The 22,926-nt window shown below is 36.3% G+C and overlaps 1 protein-coding gene and 2 long non-coding RNA genes across 5 annotated transcripts; 1 reads left to right on the top strand and 2 right to left on the bottom strand.

Moving 5' to 3' along the window:
- Nucleotides 1–251: 251 nt before the first annotated feature.
- Nucleotides 252–830, bottom strand: LOC126721787 (uncharacterized). Its single transcript, XM_050424844.1, has one exon. The coding sequence runs from the start codon at nt 828–830 to the stop codon at nt 252–254; it is 579 nt and encodes a 192-aa protein (XP_050280801.1).
- Nucleotides 831–7,933: 7,103 nt separating this feature from the next.
- Nucleotides 7,934–10,266, top strand: LOC126721179 (uncharacterized). The gene is made up of 3 exons (XR_007653872.1): nt 7,934–8,649; nt 8,852–8,932; nt 9,986–10,266. It is a non-coding gene; the product is annotated as an uncharacterized LOC126721179 (long non-coding RNA).
- A 434-nt stretch (nt 10,267–10,700) lies between these two features.
- On the bottom strand, nt 10,701–22,698 carry LOC126721178 (uncharacterized). Of its 3 annotated transcripts, none has more exons than XR_007653871.1 (12): nt 21,891–22,698; nt 19,232–19,282; nt 16,505–16,584; nt 14,879–16,312; nt 14,670–14,755; nt 14,102–14,503; nt 13,361–14,013; nt 13,111–13,249; nt 12,869–12,950; nt 12,510–12,644; nt 11,150–11,270; nt 10,701–11,051 (listed from the first exon to the last, which is right to left on the bottom strand). It is a non-coding gene; the product is annotated as an uncharacterized LOC126721178 (long non-coding RNA). The 3 variants fall into 3 exon arrangements; XR_007653870.1 differs by having other exon boundaries at nt 13,111–14,013; nt 14,879–15,204; nt 15,255–16,312; XR_007653869.1 differs by having other exon boundaries at nt 13,111–14,013.
- Nucleotides 22,699–22,926: the final 228 nt, after the last annotated feature.

Genomic DNA, 22,926 nt, shown 5'->3' with positions numbered 1-22,926 from the left:
CCTCAAGATTTTCTTTGCTAGCATCTTTCCATTCATATGAGGATCATAGATTTCTTAGTGGATTTCTTCCATGATTCTCTTAACTTCATCTTTCTTCCATGATTCTATCATAATACCAAGGGACTTCTTCCTCTTCTATGGCTAAGATGCTAGGTCTTCTTTCCCCTTATGTACCACTTGATACTTCTACTCAATCTCTAAAGGACGAGTCCACACTCCCTCGAGTATCTCAACCATGGGAGCCAGAGTAGCTAACACATCTGCAAACTGATTTTGAGTTCTAAAGATGATAGTGTACTCAATCTTATATCAAAAGTCCTTGTCAACTCCTTTAAGTATTTTTGGTAGGGATTTAGATGTTCCTCTTTCACTTTCCACAACTTCTGGGCTTGGGCTATGACTAGAGTAGAATCTCCATAAACCTCGGCTTCCTTTGCCCTCAGCTCTTGTAGGGCTTCCATTCCAACAATACAAGCCTGATATTCTTCCATGTTATTGATTGCTTCAAAGTTCAACTTAACAACCACGGGTATGTGTGATTTGTAGGGGATAATCAACAATATTCCTATCCCATTTCCATATTGGGTCATTACTCCATCAAAATACATCTTCCTTGCTCCAAGCTTTATGTTTAGTATGCTCTCATCAAGAAAGTCTTCTTTACTACCTTCTCCTTCCATAGGGTTCTCGGTGCAAAAGTCTGATATGGCACTCCCCTTGATAATTTTTCTAGCCATATACTTTAAATCAAACTCGGCCAATAAGATCAAACATCTCGATAATCTCCCACTCAAGGCGGGTTTTTCAAACAAGTACTTCAAAGGGTCCATTCTGGAAACTATCCACACTTGGAATGGTCTGATGATGTGTCTCAACTTCTATACAGCCACACAAGAGCAAAACAAGATTTTTCTATGGATGTGTACCTAGTCTCATAGTCATGCAGCCTCTTACTCAAGTAGTGCACGACTCTCATTCTTACCATCATCTTCTTGGATCAACATGCTCCCTACAACATCCTTTATGATTGAAAGGTAAAGGAGTAAAGGTTTTCCAGGCTCTAGGGATACCAAGATAGGTGGGTGGAGGAGGTATTCTTTGATGATCTCAAAGGCCTTTTGAAACTCCTCGTTCCATGTATGGGATTCATTCTTTCTCATAAGTTTAAAGATAGGCTCAAAGGTGGAAGTGAGTTTAACAATGAATCGGCTAATGTACTGTAATCAACCTAGGAATCCCTTTATCTCTCTCTCTCACTCTTGGGTGGAGGCATGTCCAAGATGACTTTGATCTTAGATAGGTCAACTTCTATCCTTCTATCACTCACTAGGAAGCCTAATAATTTTTCGACGGTCACTCCAAAGGTGCACTTTTGTGGATTTAACCTAAGCTTGTATTCTTTGATCCTCTCAAAGAACTTTCTCAAGTTGGTTATGTGGCCTTCTCTATCTTTGGACTTCTCTATCATGTCATCAATATATACTTTTACCTCATTGTGCATCATATCATGTAACAAGGCTATGACCATCCTTTGATAAGTTGCCCCTACATTCTTAAGTCTAAATGGCATCATTGTATAGCACTAAATTCCCCATTCCATGGTGAAAATGGTCTCGGTCATGTCCTTGGGAGCCATCTTGATTTGGTTGTACTCGAAGAAACCATCCATGAAAGGCATCAAAGCACTACTAGCAATGTTATTCACTGAGACATCTACATGGGGTAAAGGGAAATCATCATTGGGACAAGCCTTGTTTAGGTCTCTAAAGTCCACACACATTCTTATGTTCCCATCCTTCTTGGGTACGGGCACGACATTGGCTATCCGTTCGGCTTGGTGCATGAGTTTGATGAACCCTACCTTCAGTCGCTTAGTAACCTCTTCTTTGATCTTAAGGAGCCATTCGGTTCTCATGCGCCTCAACTTTTGCTTGATAGGCATTATGTGAGAGTGAGTATCAATATGGTGCTGTGCTATTTCTAGATCAATGCCTATCATATCTTAATAGGACCATGCAAATATTTCTCATAATTCAATGAGGAGTTCTTTGAGATCTTTCTTTTCTTGTTCAATTAAAGTGGAGCCAATTTTAATTAAGCGTGGATTCTCATCGTTGCCCAAATTAAGAGTTTCAAATGTTGGTTCCATAGGTTCAATTTTCTTTTCCAGTTGTTTATTAATTTCATTTTTAAATTCATTGGAATCATTTAATGCAGAATTTCAATATTGTGGGACACATTAAAATGAGCCAAATCAAAATTCATCTTATAAAAAGTGTTGAAAAGTACTTAGAACTTGCATTGCAATACATTTTACCTATGGCTTTAGAAAAACCGACCCAAGTCCAAATGCTAAGGTGCCCATCAATAGGCATGATGAATGTAGAAGGATCACTTGACTCTTTATTACGTTCTTCTTCCCCTTAGATGTTGCTAGTGTCTCCCTTGCTCCCTTCCTCAAATAAATTCTTCAACTTCATGGACCAATCTTCCTCTTCCCAAGGGCTCTATACACAAATTACTTCAGTTAAATCCCACGGGACATTCTTTTGATCGGAAAATGTGTAATCTAACGGACCAGTCATTCTCACTATCAGTCCAGTGCTCCATATGGCCAATCTCTTCATCTTCTTCCTCTTCCTCTTCATCATTTTCAAGCAAGATAAAGTATCGCCCTTCATTGGGGGGTGAAGTAGGATCTAGTTCAATCAAGATGCGAGCTGGAGCGTACTAGATTAGGCCTTCTATCCCTAACCAGTCTTGATCTTCCTAAGATCCAGCACTCCCCACTTTAGAAAAGTCGTCAACTCTTGTGAAGGTCCATGGCCCTAGAACATCCTTCAACACCGGGAAAAGCAAGCGAACCACTCCTTCAATCATAACATGGTCAACCTTCTCTTGGGTTGTGTAGCCAGACATCATGGCACGTGGAAAAAATATACAAGAGAACTCTTGAAGATGAGTACATGTTCTAAAAGCTTCTTTCATTTCAAATGTTCTTAAAAAAGTCTTTAAGTCTATTTTAATGAAGGCCCAATTCCAAAGTCACTCTCTTTTCTCTTATGAGCCCTGCCCCTTGTTTTATAGGGCTTGCTCCATTTACAAAATGCTCTCATCTTACCCTCATAGTCTTTCGTTAGAATGTGTTTATAGATTTTCAACCCCTTGTCTCAAACATAGGCCAACAATATATTCATCACCTTTGGGCTCTTCATTTTAATTTATTTCATTCATTTCTTCTTTTGAATTAGCCTTCTAGGTATGATACATTATGTCATTCCTCTCAAGGTCCATTAATCTCACATCATTTCAACCATTACATGCAACATGGAGGCCCAAAACTAGAGAGATTCATTTGTTACCTTAGGCCCAAAACTAGGTCCATAGCATATTTGTTACCTTAGGCCCAAGACTTTCGTTTTCAAAAAGGCCTTGATTTGGAATTATGATAGCAAATGGGCTATGGCCCTATGAACCTTTCAAGTTAAGACATACCTTTGAACTTTGGTTCAACCCTCTTATATGTGAGATACTTCTTCTTCTTTTTTTTCCATCCCAAGGCCTTAGGGTATGCCATAACCTTTGGGTCATCCTCCCAATTTTACATCTTTTATCTGTCCTTTAGAATTAGGCAAAATTTGCTGAACAACACCGTTTTAGAAAAATATTAGATGAATAGCATGCGGCTGAAAGTATTTAGTAAGTTGAACTGTTTTTGGAACTCGAGTTTGATAAACTCAAGTTCCAACCCAAACTCGATTTCCTCCTGGTGTAGGTCGTTTGACATGGATTTATATATATATATATATATATATATATAAAAGTGGAACTTGAGTTCCAATCTGGTAAATACCTGCTTGGAGCTCGAGTTTAGTAAACTTAAGTTCCTGATGGATAAATGTTTTTTACCCGCTTGGAACTCGAGTCTAGCAAACTCGAATTCTTGGGAGGTAAAATTTTTTTTTTTTTTTAAATGGAACTTGAGTTTGCTTAACTCGATTTCCAATTAAAATTTCTCCAGCCACCCCAACTATCTCAGTTTTCCATAACTCAAAAATATATCACAAATACACATAGACCACAACTTTCTCAGCTCTCTTCCACACTATTTTTTCACTTCAAATGCAACTTTCATTCTCTCCCACTCCCAAACTCTCTTTTTTTACTTCAAAGCAAACTTTCATTGATCTCTACAAAATTAAAAGCTTTATTCTTCTTCAATTTGTAGGAAAATATCTAAACCTTTATCAATTTTTTTTTGTTAGACCTGGTTAATTAAGTTTTCATTTGGTAGATATATATACACACATACCACTTTTGTAGTGTTTATGAGTAATTAGTTCTTTGTAATGCATTTTTTTTTAATGTATTTGTAATTGGTTGTTATTTGTTCTTTGTAATGTGTTGTTCTTTGCAATGTGTAATGAGTTTTTCTATGAAATGGGTTGTTATTTGTGATGTGTATGAGTAACATGTTGTTATTATTTGCTGTTGGGAAATTTAGACCCTGCTTGATAGAATTAACAAGTTTTAAACCTAAGTTGTTAATTAGATTTATTATGAATAAAACTTGTTAAAACAAACAAACATCAATATCATGTCAAAATCATGCAGCGAAAAAAATAAATAAGATAAGATATGATGATCCAGAAAAATCAATGAAACAAACTAGTTTCACAGTAAAAAACTTGAGAGGAACCCTTCCCGAAAAGCAATCCACTATAGTAAAGAGAAGTTTCAGATCTAATACAAAACCTTTGTCCCTAGACTTTACAATCCCCGTAGATGAATTTACAGCAGAAACTTTCTTCCGCTTCAGAACCTCTAAACTCTTCAATATATGAATGCCACCCTTTTTGCACGGATCCCAATACGTAACTAACCAAAGATGCACGGCTCCTAGTACGTGAATAACACACTAACTTGAAGAAGATATTGGCTGCAAAATTCTTCACTTTATCAACAATGAAGATCAAGAAGCACTTGGTTACAAAACCCTAAGGCACAAAGACACAGTAACTTCTTTCAGAGAGATAAGGCATCGGTCACCTTTTGCATGTGTTCTCCTTGTATTCTCTTATGTGACGGCCTTTAAAATAAGCTTTATATATGTCTAGGGTTGTGAGAAAAGAAACCCTACATAAATACATAAGCATAGGCCGAAAATAATACCTGAAAATCTGAATTTCGGTAACGTTGATAGATACCTTAATAAATAGTATCTGTTGAGCCTCATTAAACCTCGATAGATAGCTATCTGTCAAGCAGCTATTGAACTATCTGTCCGCAGGTGTCGAACTATTTGTCCAGCTAGTGAACAACTTTTCTTCACTTGTTTCTTGATCCAATCTTAATGGCTTTAATACTAGACTTGAACAACATGTTTCTTGAAGTATTAAACACATCCTAGATCTATCCAAATACAAGTAAAGTGCATTTTGTCAAAGGATTAGCCAATTACATAAAATAGTAATATATGTTCCTAACAAGTGAATCACATATGTCCTAACATTTGCAATGTGTTGTTATTTGTAATGGGTTGTTATTTGTAAGGTGTAACGGTTTTTAATTTTTAAAGGTTAGTGACCATATAAAAATTTTGCTTGAGAATTAAAATTTAAATATTTGTATTTGCTTGGAGATAGTATTTTATATGTGCTTGGTTAATCATACAATATTATCTTTAATAAAAATTTGCTTGGAAATTTCAAAAATATTATCTCCAATGTTATATTTGGTGGACCAAACAATGTTATTTTTACTTGGCAGACCATACAATGTTATATTTTATATTTTATATTTACTTGGAGATAGTAAAATTTCAATTGTTTATAATTGTTCGGTAGACCATACAATGTTATCTTTATATTTGCTTGGAGAGAATATTTTATAGTTCATATCGGATAAAAGTGTTATATTGTCACTAACTTTGAGTAAACTCATTTGACTTTTAATAGGCTTGTAATGAGTTCAATTGATTTATATATATTATGGTGGGGAGCCCCACAGTGACGTGATTCATGGAGTGACGTATGAAGGGCCTGATTAAAGGTTAGAGATTATTCAGCTAAAAAAAGGCGGGAGATCAATTTAAAGAAGTTGAAAAAGAAAATTATGAAAAAGCTGGATTTGGACCATCGGTTTCATGACACAAAATTATATATCATGCTCTTCATACAGTTTTTAGTGACTGCATTGTCTTCACACCTATTGAAATAAAAAGGAGACAAGCATGTTAAGATTATGTTTGATAGGATAAACTCTACGCCCCAGTTAAAAGCTACTGAGTTGTATATAAGTATGGAGGCTCGTACAAAAGTTGGTGGTGAATATGTGCAACAAACAATTGTGGAGGGTGGTGGAAGGGAAGAATTACAATCATTACATGCGAATGTTCATCTGACTCTTACCCCATGCACCATAATTGGGGCTTATACACTACCATGTCACGAGACACCAACTCCAATGAAGGTTTTCGGATCTAGTTATCAACAAGAATGTATTTAATCTCTAGGGGGGAAGGCGAAGGCGATGTTGATCATGGTAGAGATGTGTATAAAGAGATGATTGGGAGAGCTGACTTCCACAAATACGTTGATCACTATGAAAATGTTAACAATGTTCATAATGATGTTGTGGGTGATCATGATGATGATGTATGAAGTGTCATGATGATATAGGCGATCATATAGGTGCGCGACATGCTACGAATATAGTCCATACCTACGAGGCTCATGTCCCGTCATTCCATGCAAACACTTGGGATAATATAGTTGATCCTTCAAATTTTGAGATACCATTTTCATCAAGTTGGGTGCAGGGAATGAATTTTACCAAAGGGTTGATTTTCCCTAATAAAGAGGCAGTGAGGCAGGCATTAATAGTGTACTCTATGGACAACAACAAGAGTTATATAACCGAGTGGTCCAACCAGTAAAGATTGTGTGTGAAGTGCGCGAACAAGTCATGTGCATAGAAAGTCCGAGCATTCTCACAATGGAAACTTAATGGACTATGGGCCATCACAGTATACAACGGTCCTCACACTTGTCCATCAGTTGGGGTGAACAAAGATGGTAAAATGATGGATTCGAATTTTCTTGCTCAAGAACTTCATAAATATGTACTTGAAGATCACACTTACAAAATAAAGGATCTTTGAAGGAAAGGTTTCAGCATGAAATATCGTACTACAAGATATGGGATGCGAAACAAAAGGTCATTGCAAACATACATGGGAATTGGGAAGAGTCGTACCAAAAGTTGCAGAAGTTGTTGTTGGCATATAAGGATAGTAATCTGGGTACACAAGTGTCTTATCGGTCGATCAACGGGGACACATCAGGTACTATTATATTCAAGTATGTGTTTTGGGCTTTCGTTCCTTCCATTGTTGGATTCGCACATTGTAGGTCAGTAATTAGTATTGATGGAACTCATCTTTATAGAAAATATAAAGGAAAGTTGTTGATTGCAATGGCTACTGATGCCAACAATGAGATTTTTTTGCTTGCCTTTGCGGTTGTAGATGATGAGATGGGGGCCAGTTGGGGATGGTTTATATCCTACCTGTGGACAGCGATACAACATGTGGTACCTGATTCCAGCATTTGTTTAATATCTAACCGACATAGAGCTATCATATCTTCCATTGCACAGTGGCCCCATGATTATGTACCGATATATCATCGATATTGCATTAGACATGTTGCTAGTAACTTCAACACTCAATTTAAGGACCCACTTTTAAAGTATCTGGCCTTGAAAGCAGGACACGCTACTCAAGCCCACAAACTTGATAAAATATTGGATTGCCTTAAGAAAGCTAAACTCAAATTCAGTAAGGATCCTATTACAAAGAAAAAGAAGCCGTACTCATATCTGGTGAAGAAGGGTTTGGAGACGTGGACAATGTCACATGATCGTGGATGCCATTATGGGGCAATGATTACCAATATGTCGAAGTGTTTCAATGGAGTTCTAAAAGGTGCACGTGGACTACCAATATCTACATTTGTTGACTACATTTGGTGCAAACTTGTCGCCTATTTCAATAATCGGCGTACTAAAATATTGGGTGATATTACACGTGGTCAAGAGTTCAGTAGTTATGTCATGGAGATCTATGAAGCAAATTACAAAAAAGGGAAAAGATATTATGTGAGGCCATTTCACCAGTAAAATGGTGTATTTCAAGTTTGCACAACCTATAATCCACACAGCTTTGAAGGGGGAGACCATAGTCATGAAGTAAGGTTACAAGATAACACGTGTACTTGTGGCAAATGGGAAATCTATAAGATCCCTTGTTCACATGTATTTGTAGTTTGTATCAGGGAACGTATCAATGCAACAGAGTATATTGACCCTTGTTATAGTTTACAAGAATGACTTGCCACTTATTCACATTATTTTTGTGTGCCCAAGGATAAGTCACTATGGCCGGAGGTTGCTGGCCCAAAGTTGTACCCTGACCCCAATATGTTACGAGACAAAGATCGACCTATGACAACAAGAATAAGGACTGAGATGGATTGGAGGGAGAGTCAACCAAAGCCGAAATGTGGAGTGTGTCATGAAGAGGGTCATAACCGCAGAAGATGTCCAAATGTGATTCCTTCATCAACAAGCAGTCATGTTCCTAACTAGGTAAGCAAAGCATGCATTCAATTATCCTAGGTAAAGTATTTGGCTGGTATATTTAGCTCTTAACATATCTTGGGCCTCTGTTCGGAGTTCATGAGCTTCCATGATATTTTGGCTACTTCATTCTTTTTTCCACAATTGGAAGTTCATGAGCTTTCATGATATTCTATCTACCCACTTAAATCTAACTTTCTGCTTTCCACAGTATTATTCTGGAGACAAATGCAAATGTTATAGTGGGTAAGGTTGTACCTATTATTTTGGAGCTCCCTTATGCAAGAGAAAGGTATTATAATCCCGTTATTCTCACTCCCTCTCTTCCTTATATTTTTTTCATTGCTCCTGTAATTAGAAAATGTGCAAAAGAACATTTAGTTAAACTAAGGGGCCGTTTGGTCACCCTTTCCAAAACACAGTGTTCAGTGTTTAAACACTGAACACTAGTGTCCAAAATTTTAAAAAATGCGTTTGGTCAACCTACTGTGTTCTGGGTTGTTTGAAAATTGTTGCTCCAAAAAAAATGTTTGAACAACGTGTTTTGAAATCAAGTCAGAGCAGATTTTAAAACAACAAAATTGTTTTCCAGTGGCACTTCGGTAATAAAAGTGAGATTCGATTAAGGCCCACCTGGTCAGCTTTTTTTGGTCGTCTGTCTCCTCTCTTTACTCTCGTCTCTTCTCACGCCCCAAAGATCACACAGCTACAAAGATCACACCAGCTGCAGTGAACTCGGAACTCTCCACCCACCTTCATAACTCCCTTCACCCAGCGCCATTCCACCTCACCCCTCACGGACCCAGCGCCATTAATCAACCCATTGACAAACAAGGTGAAAGTCAGATTCGAACCTGGATCAAAATATGGCTCGACGACTCGGCGGCGACAAAAGCTCGATTACTTGCTGGGTCTTGGAGTGCTGACAATGGAGATGAGCTCCGACGAACGTAAAGCCCAGCCGTGGATCTTCTTTGGCGTCGATGGAGATGAGGACTGCGTGGGTTTGGTTTTTTGGTTTTCTGCTCTAAGGGAAGACTAAAGAGAAAGGGATAAAGAAGGGATTAACAAATTGTTATTTAATACGTGGTCAACTTTTTTTATCATTAAAAACACACATACCAAACACATATTTTACATTTTTTGAACACTGAAAAATGTTGTTTAAACCATGATACCAAACACATTTTTTTGTTTTACTCACACTAAAAACACGTTGTTCAATAACACTTTTTAAACCACAATTTTCACATCTTTTTAAATAACAATTTTTGAAAACTATGACCAAACGGGCCCTAAATGATGCCATATTTATGTTGTATATGTGTTTTCATAATTTTTGTAGGCAAACATTGGACAACGCATGTGAACATCTGGAAGAATATTGGATATTGAATGTAGAGGGCAAAGGAGGGACCATCTTTTTGTATTTTGCAGTTCCTTTGAACTTTTTGGCATAATTTATTCCTTGCATCCTTAGTTTATTTTATCTCCATGTCAAAGTGTTGGTAACTTGTTGAATTTACATTTTTCTTGTAAACTTGATTAATTTGGACCTCCAATGTTATTGAAGGTGGTCTAGATGAATTTTTGTTAAAGGTTCTGACTTTTGGATATGAAGTTACCCCAGAGTTCATTAACATGTACTATTTATGTGCATAATTTAGGTTCTTTGGGTATTCTTATTGTAGGTATCTAACTACACCTTGCTTGCATAAGCGTGCTACATTATATAGCTCATTTAGCATCCACTGTCCCCACATAGTTAAAAAATAATGCTATATACAGGCCTATGACATCCAGATGAAGATAAAAGTATAATCTTTGAAATTGTGATATTCATACCAGCTAATCGGTTTTCAACAGTGGGGTTAAACTAAAAATTCAATAAGGAACATGTTGCAAATTTTGAAGCAACTAAAGTAAGATTCTCAATACAGTATTGGGGTCTTAATGACTTGCAGTATTTGCACCACTTCTGTCATTGAGGGCTTGCTAGCAGGTATTTGAGATGTGCTAAGAAACATCATGATAAGGATACTCCATTATGAAACCACCTGAATTTCTTATTCAAGACTCAAGAAACATCATGATGTCCTTACAAATTACTAAATTATCAAAGAAATATTTCATTAATTTTTTGATAATTCAATACACTGTCATGGGGATGGGGGTTTTAAATCCTGAACTATGAGGCCTTGGCACTTTATTAATATCCCATTAAGCATAGCTAATCAATTCTATTCAAGTCCATCAACAAATTTTTTAAAAAAAAAGAAAAATCCCAAAAGGATTCACTAGGTTGAAGGTCCAATACATATCCAGGACATCTTTCTATTCAATTCTCGATGTGCTTCACATTGCTGGCTTGCATTCTCCAACTCAGCAGTCAATTCTTGAATTTCCTTATCCTGCAGAAAGGAAACAAGAAGACTATAAATTAATTTAAATTGAGACATAGGTGCACCTATCTATCTTGTGAGTAATTTGAATTCTTTTCAAAGTCTACCTTGCTGCCAGTAATTAACTGCCCACCCCATCTATCTTGCTGACAGTAATTTGCATTCTTTTCAAAGTCATTTTGGTCCAACCATTTCAGCTACCTCACAAAACTGTCCACTAGCATTAAACTGATAAAATTTTAACCAAAAGAATATAAGATGACTGATTAAATAAAGGCAAAAGGACAAGTCCAGACTTAGTGGCATAAAATTTGGATTTGTCCATTTATGATCCTTTTCAACACCAAACTTTGAAATTAATTAACCATGACAAAAGAGTAAATAGCCTTAGCTTTGCTTAGCAACAGGTAGGAGAAATTCAAATAATTCTGGTTATAGAATTATAAGTAGCATAAGCCAAGTCTTGTCATTTACTCATATATAGAATTTCAGCTCCAGGATATAGGATTGAGTTGCAATAGTTTATGGTTTGGACAATGAGTCCAACTGGCAGATACTGCCACAATTACAGAAAGGTTGCTGGACATACTCATTAGAAAACCAAACTGCAAATGTCACTATTTTTGGATACAAAACTAACAAGTGGATCATAATGGAAGAAGAGAGCAATAGGTTGAACAAAAAGCAATGTGCGATGGAGTATATTGACCCTTGTTATAAATTTTCCTATGACTTTTTAGTTAAAGTTCAAAAAAGAAGCAATTATAAAACTTCCCCCATCCCAATTTTATGCGTTTGTTTGCAAAGACACAATTAAAAATAAAAATATAGAAGTAATCTTCCTGAAGTGTCTTAATTTCTTATTTAATATGGCAAGGGAATTTCCAGTCCAGACTGCTCATTTTATTGTGCTTGAATTGGGAGGATAGTGAAGAGACCAGATTCAGCATTACTCTTCACAGAAGCAGTCCTTATGACTTCTGATTCAGCCAATCTAGCATAAGCACTAAGCAGTTGCTTGGCTTTGCAAATTAACCGAACCTAAGGTTTTAAAACTATGATCCTGAGAAACATAGAAGAAGACAGATAAAGTAAACACGACAGCTAAAAATTGTAATATCAGATAGAAATTAAAAAAACGAGCACTTTAAAAACTGAAACTATCATTTCAAATCAATCAGGTCAACATTTTATGAAACTAATATCCTCCACTTTGAGCTTCACATTTTCCACCAACCTTTTTTTTCTTGTTGAATATCTTAGAAATTACATAAGATGAGCATTCAGATCACATGCATATGACACACATCACAAGTAATATACACATGAACTCATAATCATGTCTACCCATGTCCTATTTTAAGATTTTCCATTTTTCATGTTTCTCCATGTTTACAAGCATGGGGGTTAGCCAAAGAGAGGAAAATAGGTTTTGAGTATATAGCAGTGCAGTTCATGATATCAAACCTTTGTTTAATGTCCTGTAAAAACAACAGCCCCAACAATGTACTCCGTATTCCTCAGACTGCACCCCTGGAAAGAAGCCGCATTCCAAATGAAACCATTCCTTCATCTTCCTAGTCAACCTTTCCAGCAAGTTATCTATCCAAAAAAAAAAAAAAAAGCCTTTCCAGCAAGTTACACATCAACAAACTTCTTCAGCAACACCCGCAGGCCCTTAAATCAAAATTAACAAATAAAAAAACAATAGCAAAGCCTCATAATTCAGCCTTAAAACGCCTCATTCAAAAAACATGAGCAATGACTAAAATCCTATTGCAACAGCTAAAGCATGACACTTCTACTGCCAATCTCATTTGACTAACCTTTGTTTTTCTCTAAGTAAGTGCCAAGAGGTACAACAAGCTCCTTATCTGATATATAGAAAGAATAGGGCAACTTATCCTCCTGAAACAAGCCATAAATATAGACAGTCATTGTTATTTGATTCATAGAAACACAAACACAGCCACTCAACATTTTTCAATTACTAAGGCCACCATTTCTAATAAGTTGATCAATTTACCAACTCAACTTTACCAAATCAAGGAAAAGGCAAAAACCACACCTTTTCAAAAAATATCTTCTGTAGGCTGCACCCTCCCCTTGTTTACTTCTTTTCTGGTCGCATCTAGTGTACTGTTTGGTTGTAGGGTGAGCGTTTCTATCAATTGGAGCTGCAACCTGCTCTAATAACTCATTTGGAGCTGTAATTTGCTCATAAAACTATTTGTAAGCTTATACAAACAAACAAATTCATGCACATAAAACTACGAAAAATAGATGAAATTAAAATAACAATAAAGCACTTGGAATACCAGGTGGGAACCTATGCCGCATCTCTTTCGTTGGATGGTGCGAGTCAATTTCCGTTTAGGTGGAGCGTGATCGTTTGCATCGTGTGGCTGCTCAACTTGATCACGTTGCCCCTGCTCAACGTGTCCATCATGTGGTTGCGTTGCTTGTGCAACATATATCAAGGGAGAGAAGGAGGTAGGAGGCAATTGTGTATGACACGGACTGGTAGACATTTTCTCAACTTGGGGTGTTTGAAGGAAGGGGGTGGGTATAACTATCTGGGGGGGAGCTATAGGACGGGGCCATGGGCGAGTTGTGGTCAACGGTGGTGTGTGTGGGGAGGACTCAAATTCAGCATGGGTGAACCACAAGAGAGATTCGGTGTCAATGGGAGAGATGGGTGGCACGAGGGGCCCGGTTGTGTCATAAAGGGTGGACAAGGGTGGATCAGGGGTCTTAATGGCAAGATAAGGATTGGGGGCACGTTGACGACATGTATGCACTAGAGCAGCTAAGCTCATATGGGCCCTACATCTAGTGTTTCAGTGTGGTTTGCTACTTCATCATTGGCTGGCACATCTATGCGATCCACATTCTTAAGGGCTTTCTTGATGAACTTGTATTCTTCAAAGTCTTCATTGAACCAACTAAGGACAACCAGTTGGTTGGCAATCTGTCATTAAATCATGGGAATTATTACGTAGGACACAAACATGACATCAAACACAACTTGCAAAATAAAATAAATTTGTGTACATTACCAAAATTTCCATTTTAGTGTTATCACAGTCAATATACAGTCGAGTGATCCTACGATACCACACCATATATGGATGATGACGTGACATCACCTCCTCTATCCTCTATGCATGACAGACGTACTCAAAACGATCATTCCATTTCTGAATATGGACTGCATGTTCCACCTTCCAATTTTTTTCTACTTTGCCCCTCGCATCTATTTTATGTAATTTGCAATTAGTATCAACATCTTCGGGTTGTTCCTGGTTTAGCCCAAATTTTTGGAGGACACGATCTGGTAGGTGAAACTCTACAAGCCAAAAAAATATAAGTGGAACTTTCGACCTCCACACATTACTTCCCTCGATGCAAAAATTAGGAGGAAGGCAACTCAATTCATCCACATATTACTCCTACTTAACCTACAATAGCCACCAACAAAAGCAACCATGTTAAGAAATTTTCTCATAATTTGCATAATTAGTACAATAGTGGGTAATGAAATACTTTTTTATGATTTTGATTATAATGGGTGTAATTTCAAAGACATAAATTGATATAAATGTTATATAAAAACAAGTATTATACTTGGTCGGGCCGTGTCGTGGCAATTTGATTGCGATATGCATAAAGCACATGCGTGAGTGTTCTTTGTACACTTAGCCCCTGCCCACCTAAAAACACGTAACATAGCATGGCCATTAGTCATTTACGTAAAACTAGAACGATAAAACGATTGTGGCATAATATATCTAATGATAGCACAATATTATGCAATGTATACTATGTATACTTACTTCATGGCAAAAGGAATTGGTGGTGGTGAACCATAAACACCCTCTGGTGGGGGCACCTTCTATGGGGACATATGTGAGAATCTGGCATATATCCACAATTGAACCAAAATCAAAGCTCCACCAATTTGCTTTGCCGTCTTTTTAGTTGCCTTTCACAATTGTTTGTACAACCATGATAGGGATGCACTACCTCAACTATGCTTAGGTGGATTATGAAGGTTCTCCATGAACTCCAACCACATGAGGTGGACCCTATCTCCGGACTTGTCAACAAATACCATATCCCCTAGTGGGGCTAGTACATAGTAGTGAGCATACTAATGAACCTATAACTCACTAGTAGGGCTAGTACATAGTAGTGAGCATACTAATGAACCTATAACTCATTGGCATCTGGAGGCAATGGTTGTGCAATTTGGTCAACGAGCACTTTTATTTGAATCCTTTGACCATCTAGCATGGTTTTATTTTCATCTGGAATTTGAATTCCAAGTATTTCATTGCACATAGTTTTCCAAGTTCTTTTAGTGAATCCAACCATTACCTCACCCTCGATGGGCATCCCCATTATAACTTCCACGTCTTGTAATGTGATCGTTATCTCATCATGTGGAAGGTGGAAAGAATGGGTCTCTGGGTGCCATCGCTCTACAAATGCAGTGATCAATGCATGATCAAGGGGGGAATGGGCAGACTAGCAGTGTGAGGGGCAACTATGTAGTAAGTTAGGCAACGTTTCAAAGTTTTAAGAAAAATAACATCTCGAGTTTTAGAAAATCGAGATCCATATTAAAACCCGAGTCCCAAAGACTCGCTTTGTGAGTATTTGGCTGGGCGATTTGGATTGAAAATGCCACATAGATCTCGAATCTTTAAGACTCGAGTTCCATGCAAAAAAATTTTCCCCTATAGTGACGTTTTTAAGTCCTATAGTGACGTTTTAAAACCCTATAGCTGCATTTTCCTGCAAAATTTTTTTTTTATAAGTGTGATCACCCCATCCAGGTTCTGGGAGCTCTATAGTGGTGTTTTTAAGCCCTATAGTGACGTTTTAAAGCCCTATAACGGCGTTTTTCTGCAATTTATAGAAATCGAGTCTTTAAAACTCGATTTCCATGTGGATTTTTTTCCACATCAGACCCATCCGCTTACAAATCGAGACTTAAAAACTCGAGTTTTATCTTGAAACTCGAGTTTTAGACACTCGAGATGCTAGTTTTCAGCATTGTTTTGAAACGTGACAACTAACTAAATTTTTTGATATTTATTGTTATTTGGAAAGCGTGTTCCATGATCAAGCTTTATGGATGGGACCATGTGTAGACGCTCTAAACCAAGCAACCTCACTATGGCAATCACACACTCATCTACCATAGGATCTCGACGTGTCTACTCTTCATGGCAACATCGACAATTTAGTGTGCTAGGAGGATCCTGCAAATGTTATAACAATAGATAAATATCGTATACGTTGATCAAGTACGTAATATGCCATTAAAGAACAACTCAACATCCAAAAGCAATAGTATAATCTATAAGTTTATTTTCGAATCAATTTCAGATTTCTTCTATCACTTCACAAAAAAGTTAATAAATCACCAAATACCATTATGCGAAAATTTTTACCTGGCCTCTAGGGTTCCAAAGTAACTCAAATCGATGATTCACTTGTTCTGTCAAAACGCTACGATCAATGGGTCTAGGATCTACCGTCATGTTGCAAAAAGTTTTTATGTCATATCAATTAGAAATAAAAGAGAGGAAAAAGAAAAGAAACAAAATATATGCATAAATGAGCCAAGTATGAGAGGAAAAAGAGAAGACACAAGATTTAATTTAAACCATACAATATAAAATATCGACTAAAATCATTTAAATTTACAACATTCAATAATCAAAGTAATAATCGAAAATAATGCATATGGCTGACATTGCATAATCTTTTAAGGATCCATAGCCGACCCAAAAAAGAAGAAGAAAATAAATGGAAGATGAAATACAAGAACCCCACAAGCCTATATGCTAAAATCTTAGACTTATTCTCTAGTGCTGTATGATTTTTTGTCACATTATCAAATTTGGGTTATTCTAATGATACTTATGCAGTTGGTTTTCCATAACTACTATAAGTGATGCTGGATAATGACACTTTTAATTAGAATTGTAAGCATCGTTTTTTTTTTTTAATAAATAAATATAATTCATGTTTTGGGTGGTCACCACACCAAAAAAAAAAAAAAAAAAAAAAAAAAATTGATCATAGTTTAGATATCACATAAGCAAAAGATCATGAACATGGTCAATTGCACTTTACTACAGCAAATAAATAGAAAAGGAGTAAACAATCTGAAGACCTCAAAACCAAAAACAGGAGAAATTCTATTTTTTATATCTGTGTAGAATAGCGAAAGAGATACTACAGTGAACCATAAATAAATATCTCACATTCTTTTCTATAAAATCAAAAAGGAAGCAAGGTAAAATAAATAAAAAAAAAAAAAAAAAAAAAAAGATCTAAACTTTCTTTCCAAGACTTGTGTACATTTTCTCAGCAACCCTAACAAAAGTAAATAAATTTAACCCCCAAAAGAAAAAGAAAAAGAAAAAAAAAAAGTAGCAATCTTTTTCACATTTTGCTCCATTTGAAGTGGGTTTTGTTTTCTTAAACGTTTGAAACAATCCAGAATATTTGAAGACACAGCAAATAGGCCAATAACACTAAAAAGTAAAGAAAAAAAAAATCCTAGATAAGAAAAATGGAGAAGTGAGAATGAGACAGACCTTGCAAGCACAGCCAAGATCAGGAATGTGAGGAAGACGCCAATGTATTTAAACGAGGGATGTGTGACTCGAGTTTGGTAAACTCGAGTTCCAAAAATAGTCCAACTAACTAAATAAGTTCAAACGTGTGCTAGTCATCAAATTTTTTCCTAAAAATGTACTATTTACCAAATTTTGCCTTTGAAATTAGGTGTACACACGATATATTGTTGAAAAAACAAGAGATATAAAGGGTACCCTCTTTTGTTAGGATCTAGGATCTCTCTATGTGTGGGTAAGCTCCTTAAAGCTAAAGGCATAGATTGATAGATTACTCACAACTAGGTGGGCCTAAGTGGACTCCATATGGATTGGTGGCAAACATGTAATGTACTCATAGCCTTGTGAGTTGGTGGGATGAACTTTGGAAAGTCTTGGCCCTAAATGGAGCCTCTACTTTCCCACTCATCACCAACCATGGCAAAAGGGACAAAGAACCAAGTGATACTGTATACTAAATCACATTAAAAAAAAAAAGCCTTTAATAGGATTAGGAAATGGAACACACTGGAATCAAACTTTTCTATCTCCAGTGGAGTCACCACTATGGGTAGAAGCGCCGCGATGAGTGGTTTCCTCGTGGGAAGTACGCCTCAGCCTAAGGTGGATTGGGCAGAGAGTATTAATGAAGTCATCATCTAGATTAGGTCTAGGAATGATATGTATAGCATCCTTATGTGAAGGACTGATCTTACCAAAGCACGTGTTTGGAGTTTAAGTATGGGGATGAGAAGGTGATAGGCACCCAACCCTACCTGACCCATAGGTCGACCTCCACTCATCGTGTTCCAAATCCTAATCTTATCAAAGGGTCTTTTAATAGGCTATTTTAGACTCACACACTCACTAACATGCATCTAACATACAACATAACATATTGTCTGAAAACCCTATCATACATTTATCATGGCATTCATTTACGTACATCAAAGGGCAAAGAGTACATCACAAAGAAGTAGCTTTTAAGGCATTAATATCAAGCCAACCTAAACATCCCATCATGGCAATATGGCATCAACCAAACATACTCATCATGTCTAATAAAAAAACAAGTTAACTAATCAAATACATGTCCATGTTATATGCGTGACAAACCTCACTTACCTCACTGCACCACAACACCTATGCATCAATGCATTTTTATATCCATATCCATGTTCATGTTGTTCATCCAATCAAGAACCGTAATCATGTAATCTAACAAAAGGTATTTAAAACATGTTACACTAGAAACCTAAGTCCTAAAACATGTGAGAAAGAACTAAACAGAACCTAAAAGACAACATTTAAGCAGACAAAACAAATAAGCAAGATCTAGGTTTATGGGCTCTAACTTGCATACATGGGCACAAGCCTGCATACGCAACCTTGCCTAAAAACTCAGTAAACAATCATCAATCAAAACCTAGTTTAAACAATCTAACATGCTTCCTAAATGAATAAACAATAAACCTATGCTACATAGAGAGACAATAAAGCAATAAAACAGAACAAAAAGCAAATAAACAAAGAGAAAAAAGAAAGAACAAGTACCTTACACAAGAAGCTTTTAGAGCTTGATTTTGACTGTTCCCCTCAGTCAATCTACAAAACAAAATACCCAGAGGGTTAGTAAGTTTAATTAGAATAAGTCTTGTCCAAGAAACTTCAGTTTATGATGCTTTTCTGAGTAAAAAACTTTTCTTTGAATCACCTTTTTGGAGTGGATTCTCTGTCTATTGGGAAAAGAGTCGTAGGGACCTCTTATAGTGTCCAAAGAGAAAGGGAGGAGGCAATTCCAAGAGATGTGGGATTGCCTTCATCGAGATTTTGTGAGAATACTTGCCTTATAGGGGTTTCTGGAACCCTACCTGAGTATGCAAGCTCGTGGTTGCATATGTAGAAGTTAAGGATGCACACACAGGCTCAAGGCTACGTACGCACTCTTAGGGTTTTGTAAGGATTTTTCTTCTTTCAAAAAGCATCTTTCAACTAAACATTTCTATAGCTAGGCCCTAGATTAGCCCTAGACCTCCTATTGTTATTGTCATTGAGGAACGGAGGCTCAAGTCGTTAGGAGTACAAAATGAGGTATCTACAATTTGTTGCATGACTCCTTGAGTATTTCTAAAATTTTAAATGTCAAACTCTTGAAGAAAAATGCTTTGAAATTTCAAGAAAATTTTGGCAAGTTTGTTTGTGAAAAGGATGCCTTAACCGCTAAACTTGATGAATCTAACAAGTTGGTTGAAAAGTATAAGAAACTTGCAAAAAATTATTTGATAAACCTAAAAGAATTTGAATGTTTGAAAAATGACTTGTATGCTAAACTTGTTTTTTTTAACAAAATTGTTGATGATCTTAAATGTGAAAATGAATCACTTAACATGCATGCCAAGTGTGTAACTGCTGAAACTCATGCTAAAAAGGAAGAAGTTATTTGTTGTAATCTTGTTGTGAACCCTAATTTTGTGCCTAATGTGAGTTCTAGCTCTAAAGACAAATCAGTGTACATACCTCCACATAAAAGTAATCATAAAGTGGAGAGAGATGCTCTTAAGCCAAAACCTTTGTTTAGGCCTCATCCTAGGGATTTGGATGGATCTAAATTTGTTCCTACATGCCACCATTGCAGTGTGATTGGTCATATTAGACCTAAATGTTCCTTGTTGAAAAGAGAATAAATACATGTTGCTAGATCCCTCCCTAGAATGCCTAACGGACCTAAAAACATTGTTTGTCACCATTGTGGTGCTTTTAGTTATCTAGGATCTCATTGCTCTAAGATTCAAACTCTTAAAAAAATCAAAAGAAATGAGAAACTTGAGCTTCTTAGAAGTTTTGCTAAACAAGAAATACTGGATTTTGGTGAGAATGGTATGTTGTTAAAGCAAGTGTTTAATGCTTGCAACTCTGTCTATATGCATCTCCAGTTCTCATTCTTCCAATCCTAGTCTTACTTCTTATGAGACACTCACTCCAAACTTTCGTTCTGTTTGGGTGAGAGAGCTAGAGTTCCTATGATTGAGCTTATGCTTTTTTTGTCATTGATATTATTCTTCCAATCTTTGTAGGACTCTTCATACATTAAATGTTTCATTATCATGCATTTGTGCATCATGCATTTCTTTATATGCATTTTTTTTTTTTTAAACTTTCATGCATTTGTTTTGTGTATGTGAAAAATCCCAAAACACATAAAAAGTGAAAAATCCAAAAAACAAAGTTTGGTCATGTATGCTTAAGCACATATCTCATGTAAAGTTTATTATTGTTGGCCTTTATAAGTAGAAAAATTGTTTATTACTATGTTATATTGTTTCTACCTATTTAGTGTATTTTGGCCAACTAAAGCGGTTACTATTTTATTTATTGATTTTAGTATCATAGTTAAATGTTTCATTTTTGACAGTTTTACATAATATATTATATTATTATTAAAACTATATGTAAGTGTTTTGTAAAGATTATATTTTATGAATGATACTCTTATTCTGTTTTGGGAGACATCCTCATGTTATATAGTCTCCTATTGAGCTACTAGCTCACCCCCTTTCTCCACCATTTCAAATTAGAGCAGTTCATGGAATCTCTTTAGGTGAATGATCATTGGAGCTATAGATTGAAGACTAAAATTGGAGCTATGTTAGTTAATTGACTATGTTATGATGTTTTCTTAGGATAGTGAGCTTAGTATTCTTGAAACTATTTGAGATTGTATTGGGAGACTTTATTGTTAAAGTTTTAGTTTGATGGATTTTATAAGAATGACTTGATGGATTAATTTCTTAATTTTGGATATTATATTACACTCTGTTCCATTAATATAATTTTTAATATGTATAAGAAAAGTTGTGTATCTAAATTCGGGTTTTGTGTTGGGGAAAAAAATAAAAAGGAAGAAGGGGAAGATTTTGGAAAGCTAGGAGCCATGCCCCCACCCTACCTGGCTAAGGGAGAGAAAGTCTAGCTTCCATAAATTTCACACAAAAAAAAAAAAAAAAAAAAAAATTAACCGTGCATATTGTTTTCCATGAATAATTGTTTTATTCCTTTTCCTGAGCATTTTAAGTAGAAATTTCTATTTCAATGGTAGTAAAATTCAAGAAACATTATTATCTCACGACTAAAAATGAAATAAAGAAAAGAGGATTGCGAGCCAAATATATCAAAATAGACAAAGAAATTTTGCAGGAAAAGTGTTTATGCTCACAATTTGAGAACTAGTTCTTTGTGGGTCATCTTTCCTGTTTTTTTAATCGGTACGTACAGCATTGTAAGTGCATTGCAAGCGCAAAATACCTGAGATGGAGAGAGGAGAGACGAGAGAGGAAAGAGAAAAGACTGTCTAATAAACATTTCAAATTGCATGCTAGTTTGAGAGAGAAACAGAGTAGTATCGTGATAAAACTAGATAGGTATATATGTCTAACTGTATTGATTCGATACTAGTGTAAACATTCAGGTCACTAGCTATATATATTGATAACCTTATTATATGAGTAAAACTCAGACATGACTACTACCATACATTATTGATAGAAAAATAGAAAACTACGTACAATTCCACATGATTGCTACGTAGTTGGTGCAACATATTGAAGGATTCTAATATTTTCTTCAACCCTCCTCCATGATATCGAAAAGACTACTACTACTACTAGTAGAAAGTAGAACTCATCATGAAAATAACTAGGCTGCTGGCGCCACATTTTTTCCATCATCATCGTCATCATCGTCATCCCCATCATTTTCTTCATAGGTTGCGACCCTGGTCACACTGCGGTCATAGCTGACGACCAACTTGGAAAATCCAGCAGGTTTGCTGCTATTAAAAATCACCATTGGAATTGTATAAACTTAATAAAGAAGTGCAATTCTAAAACCTAATAAGGAAGTGTATTGAAGGGAGCTAGTATTAATGTTTTATTATGAACTTCGCAGCTACATTGATCTTATTATTTATAACCAAGGATAATGGCCCATCACAAAAAGATTCTAAAGAGACGGACAGTAGTCTTTCCTAAGTCCCCTTGTTTCTTTCCTTCTCCATGTTTGATATCTTTTTGAATTGTCGAATTTTCACACTGTTTGGGTGACTTGGTGGACTACTCTCCATACATTTTTCCAAAATGGCACGTAGTGTGAGCTAGGCTCATGGCAGGTGCCTGCACTACACAATCCACGCGTGGAAGCAACACCCCTACCACACTCTCTCGCTCCACTGTCACGTGCATGTCTTCTGACAC

Source organism: Quercus robur, chromosome 4 (assembly GCF_932294415.1).
Source record: "Quercus robur chromosome 4, dhQueRobu3.1, whole genome shotgun sequence".
Classification (NCBI taxonomy): Eukaryota; Viridiplantae; Streptophyta; class Magnoliopsida; order Fagales; family Fagaceae; genus Quercus; species Quercus robur.
This window is presented reverse-complemented; position numbering and strand designations above follow the sequence as displayed.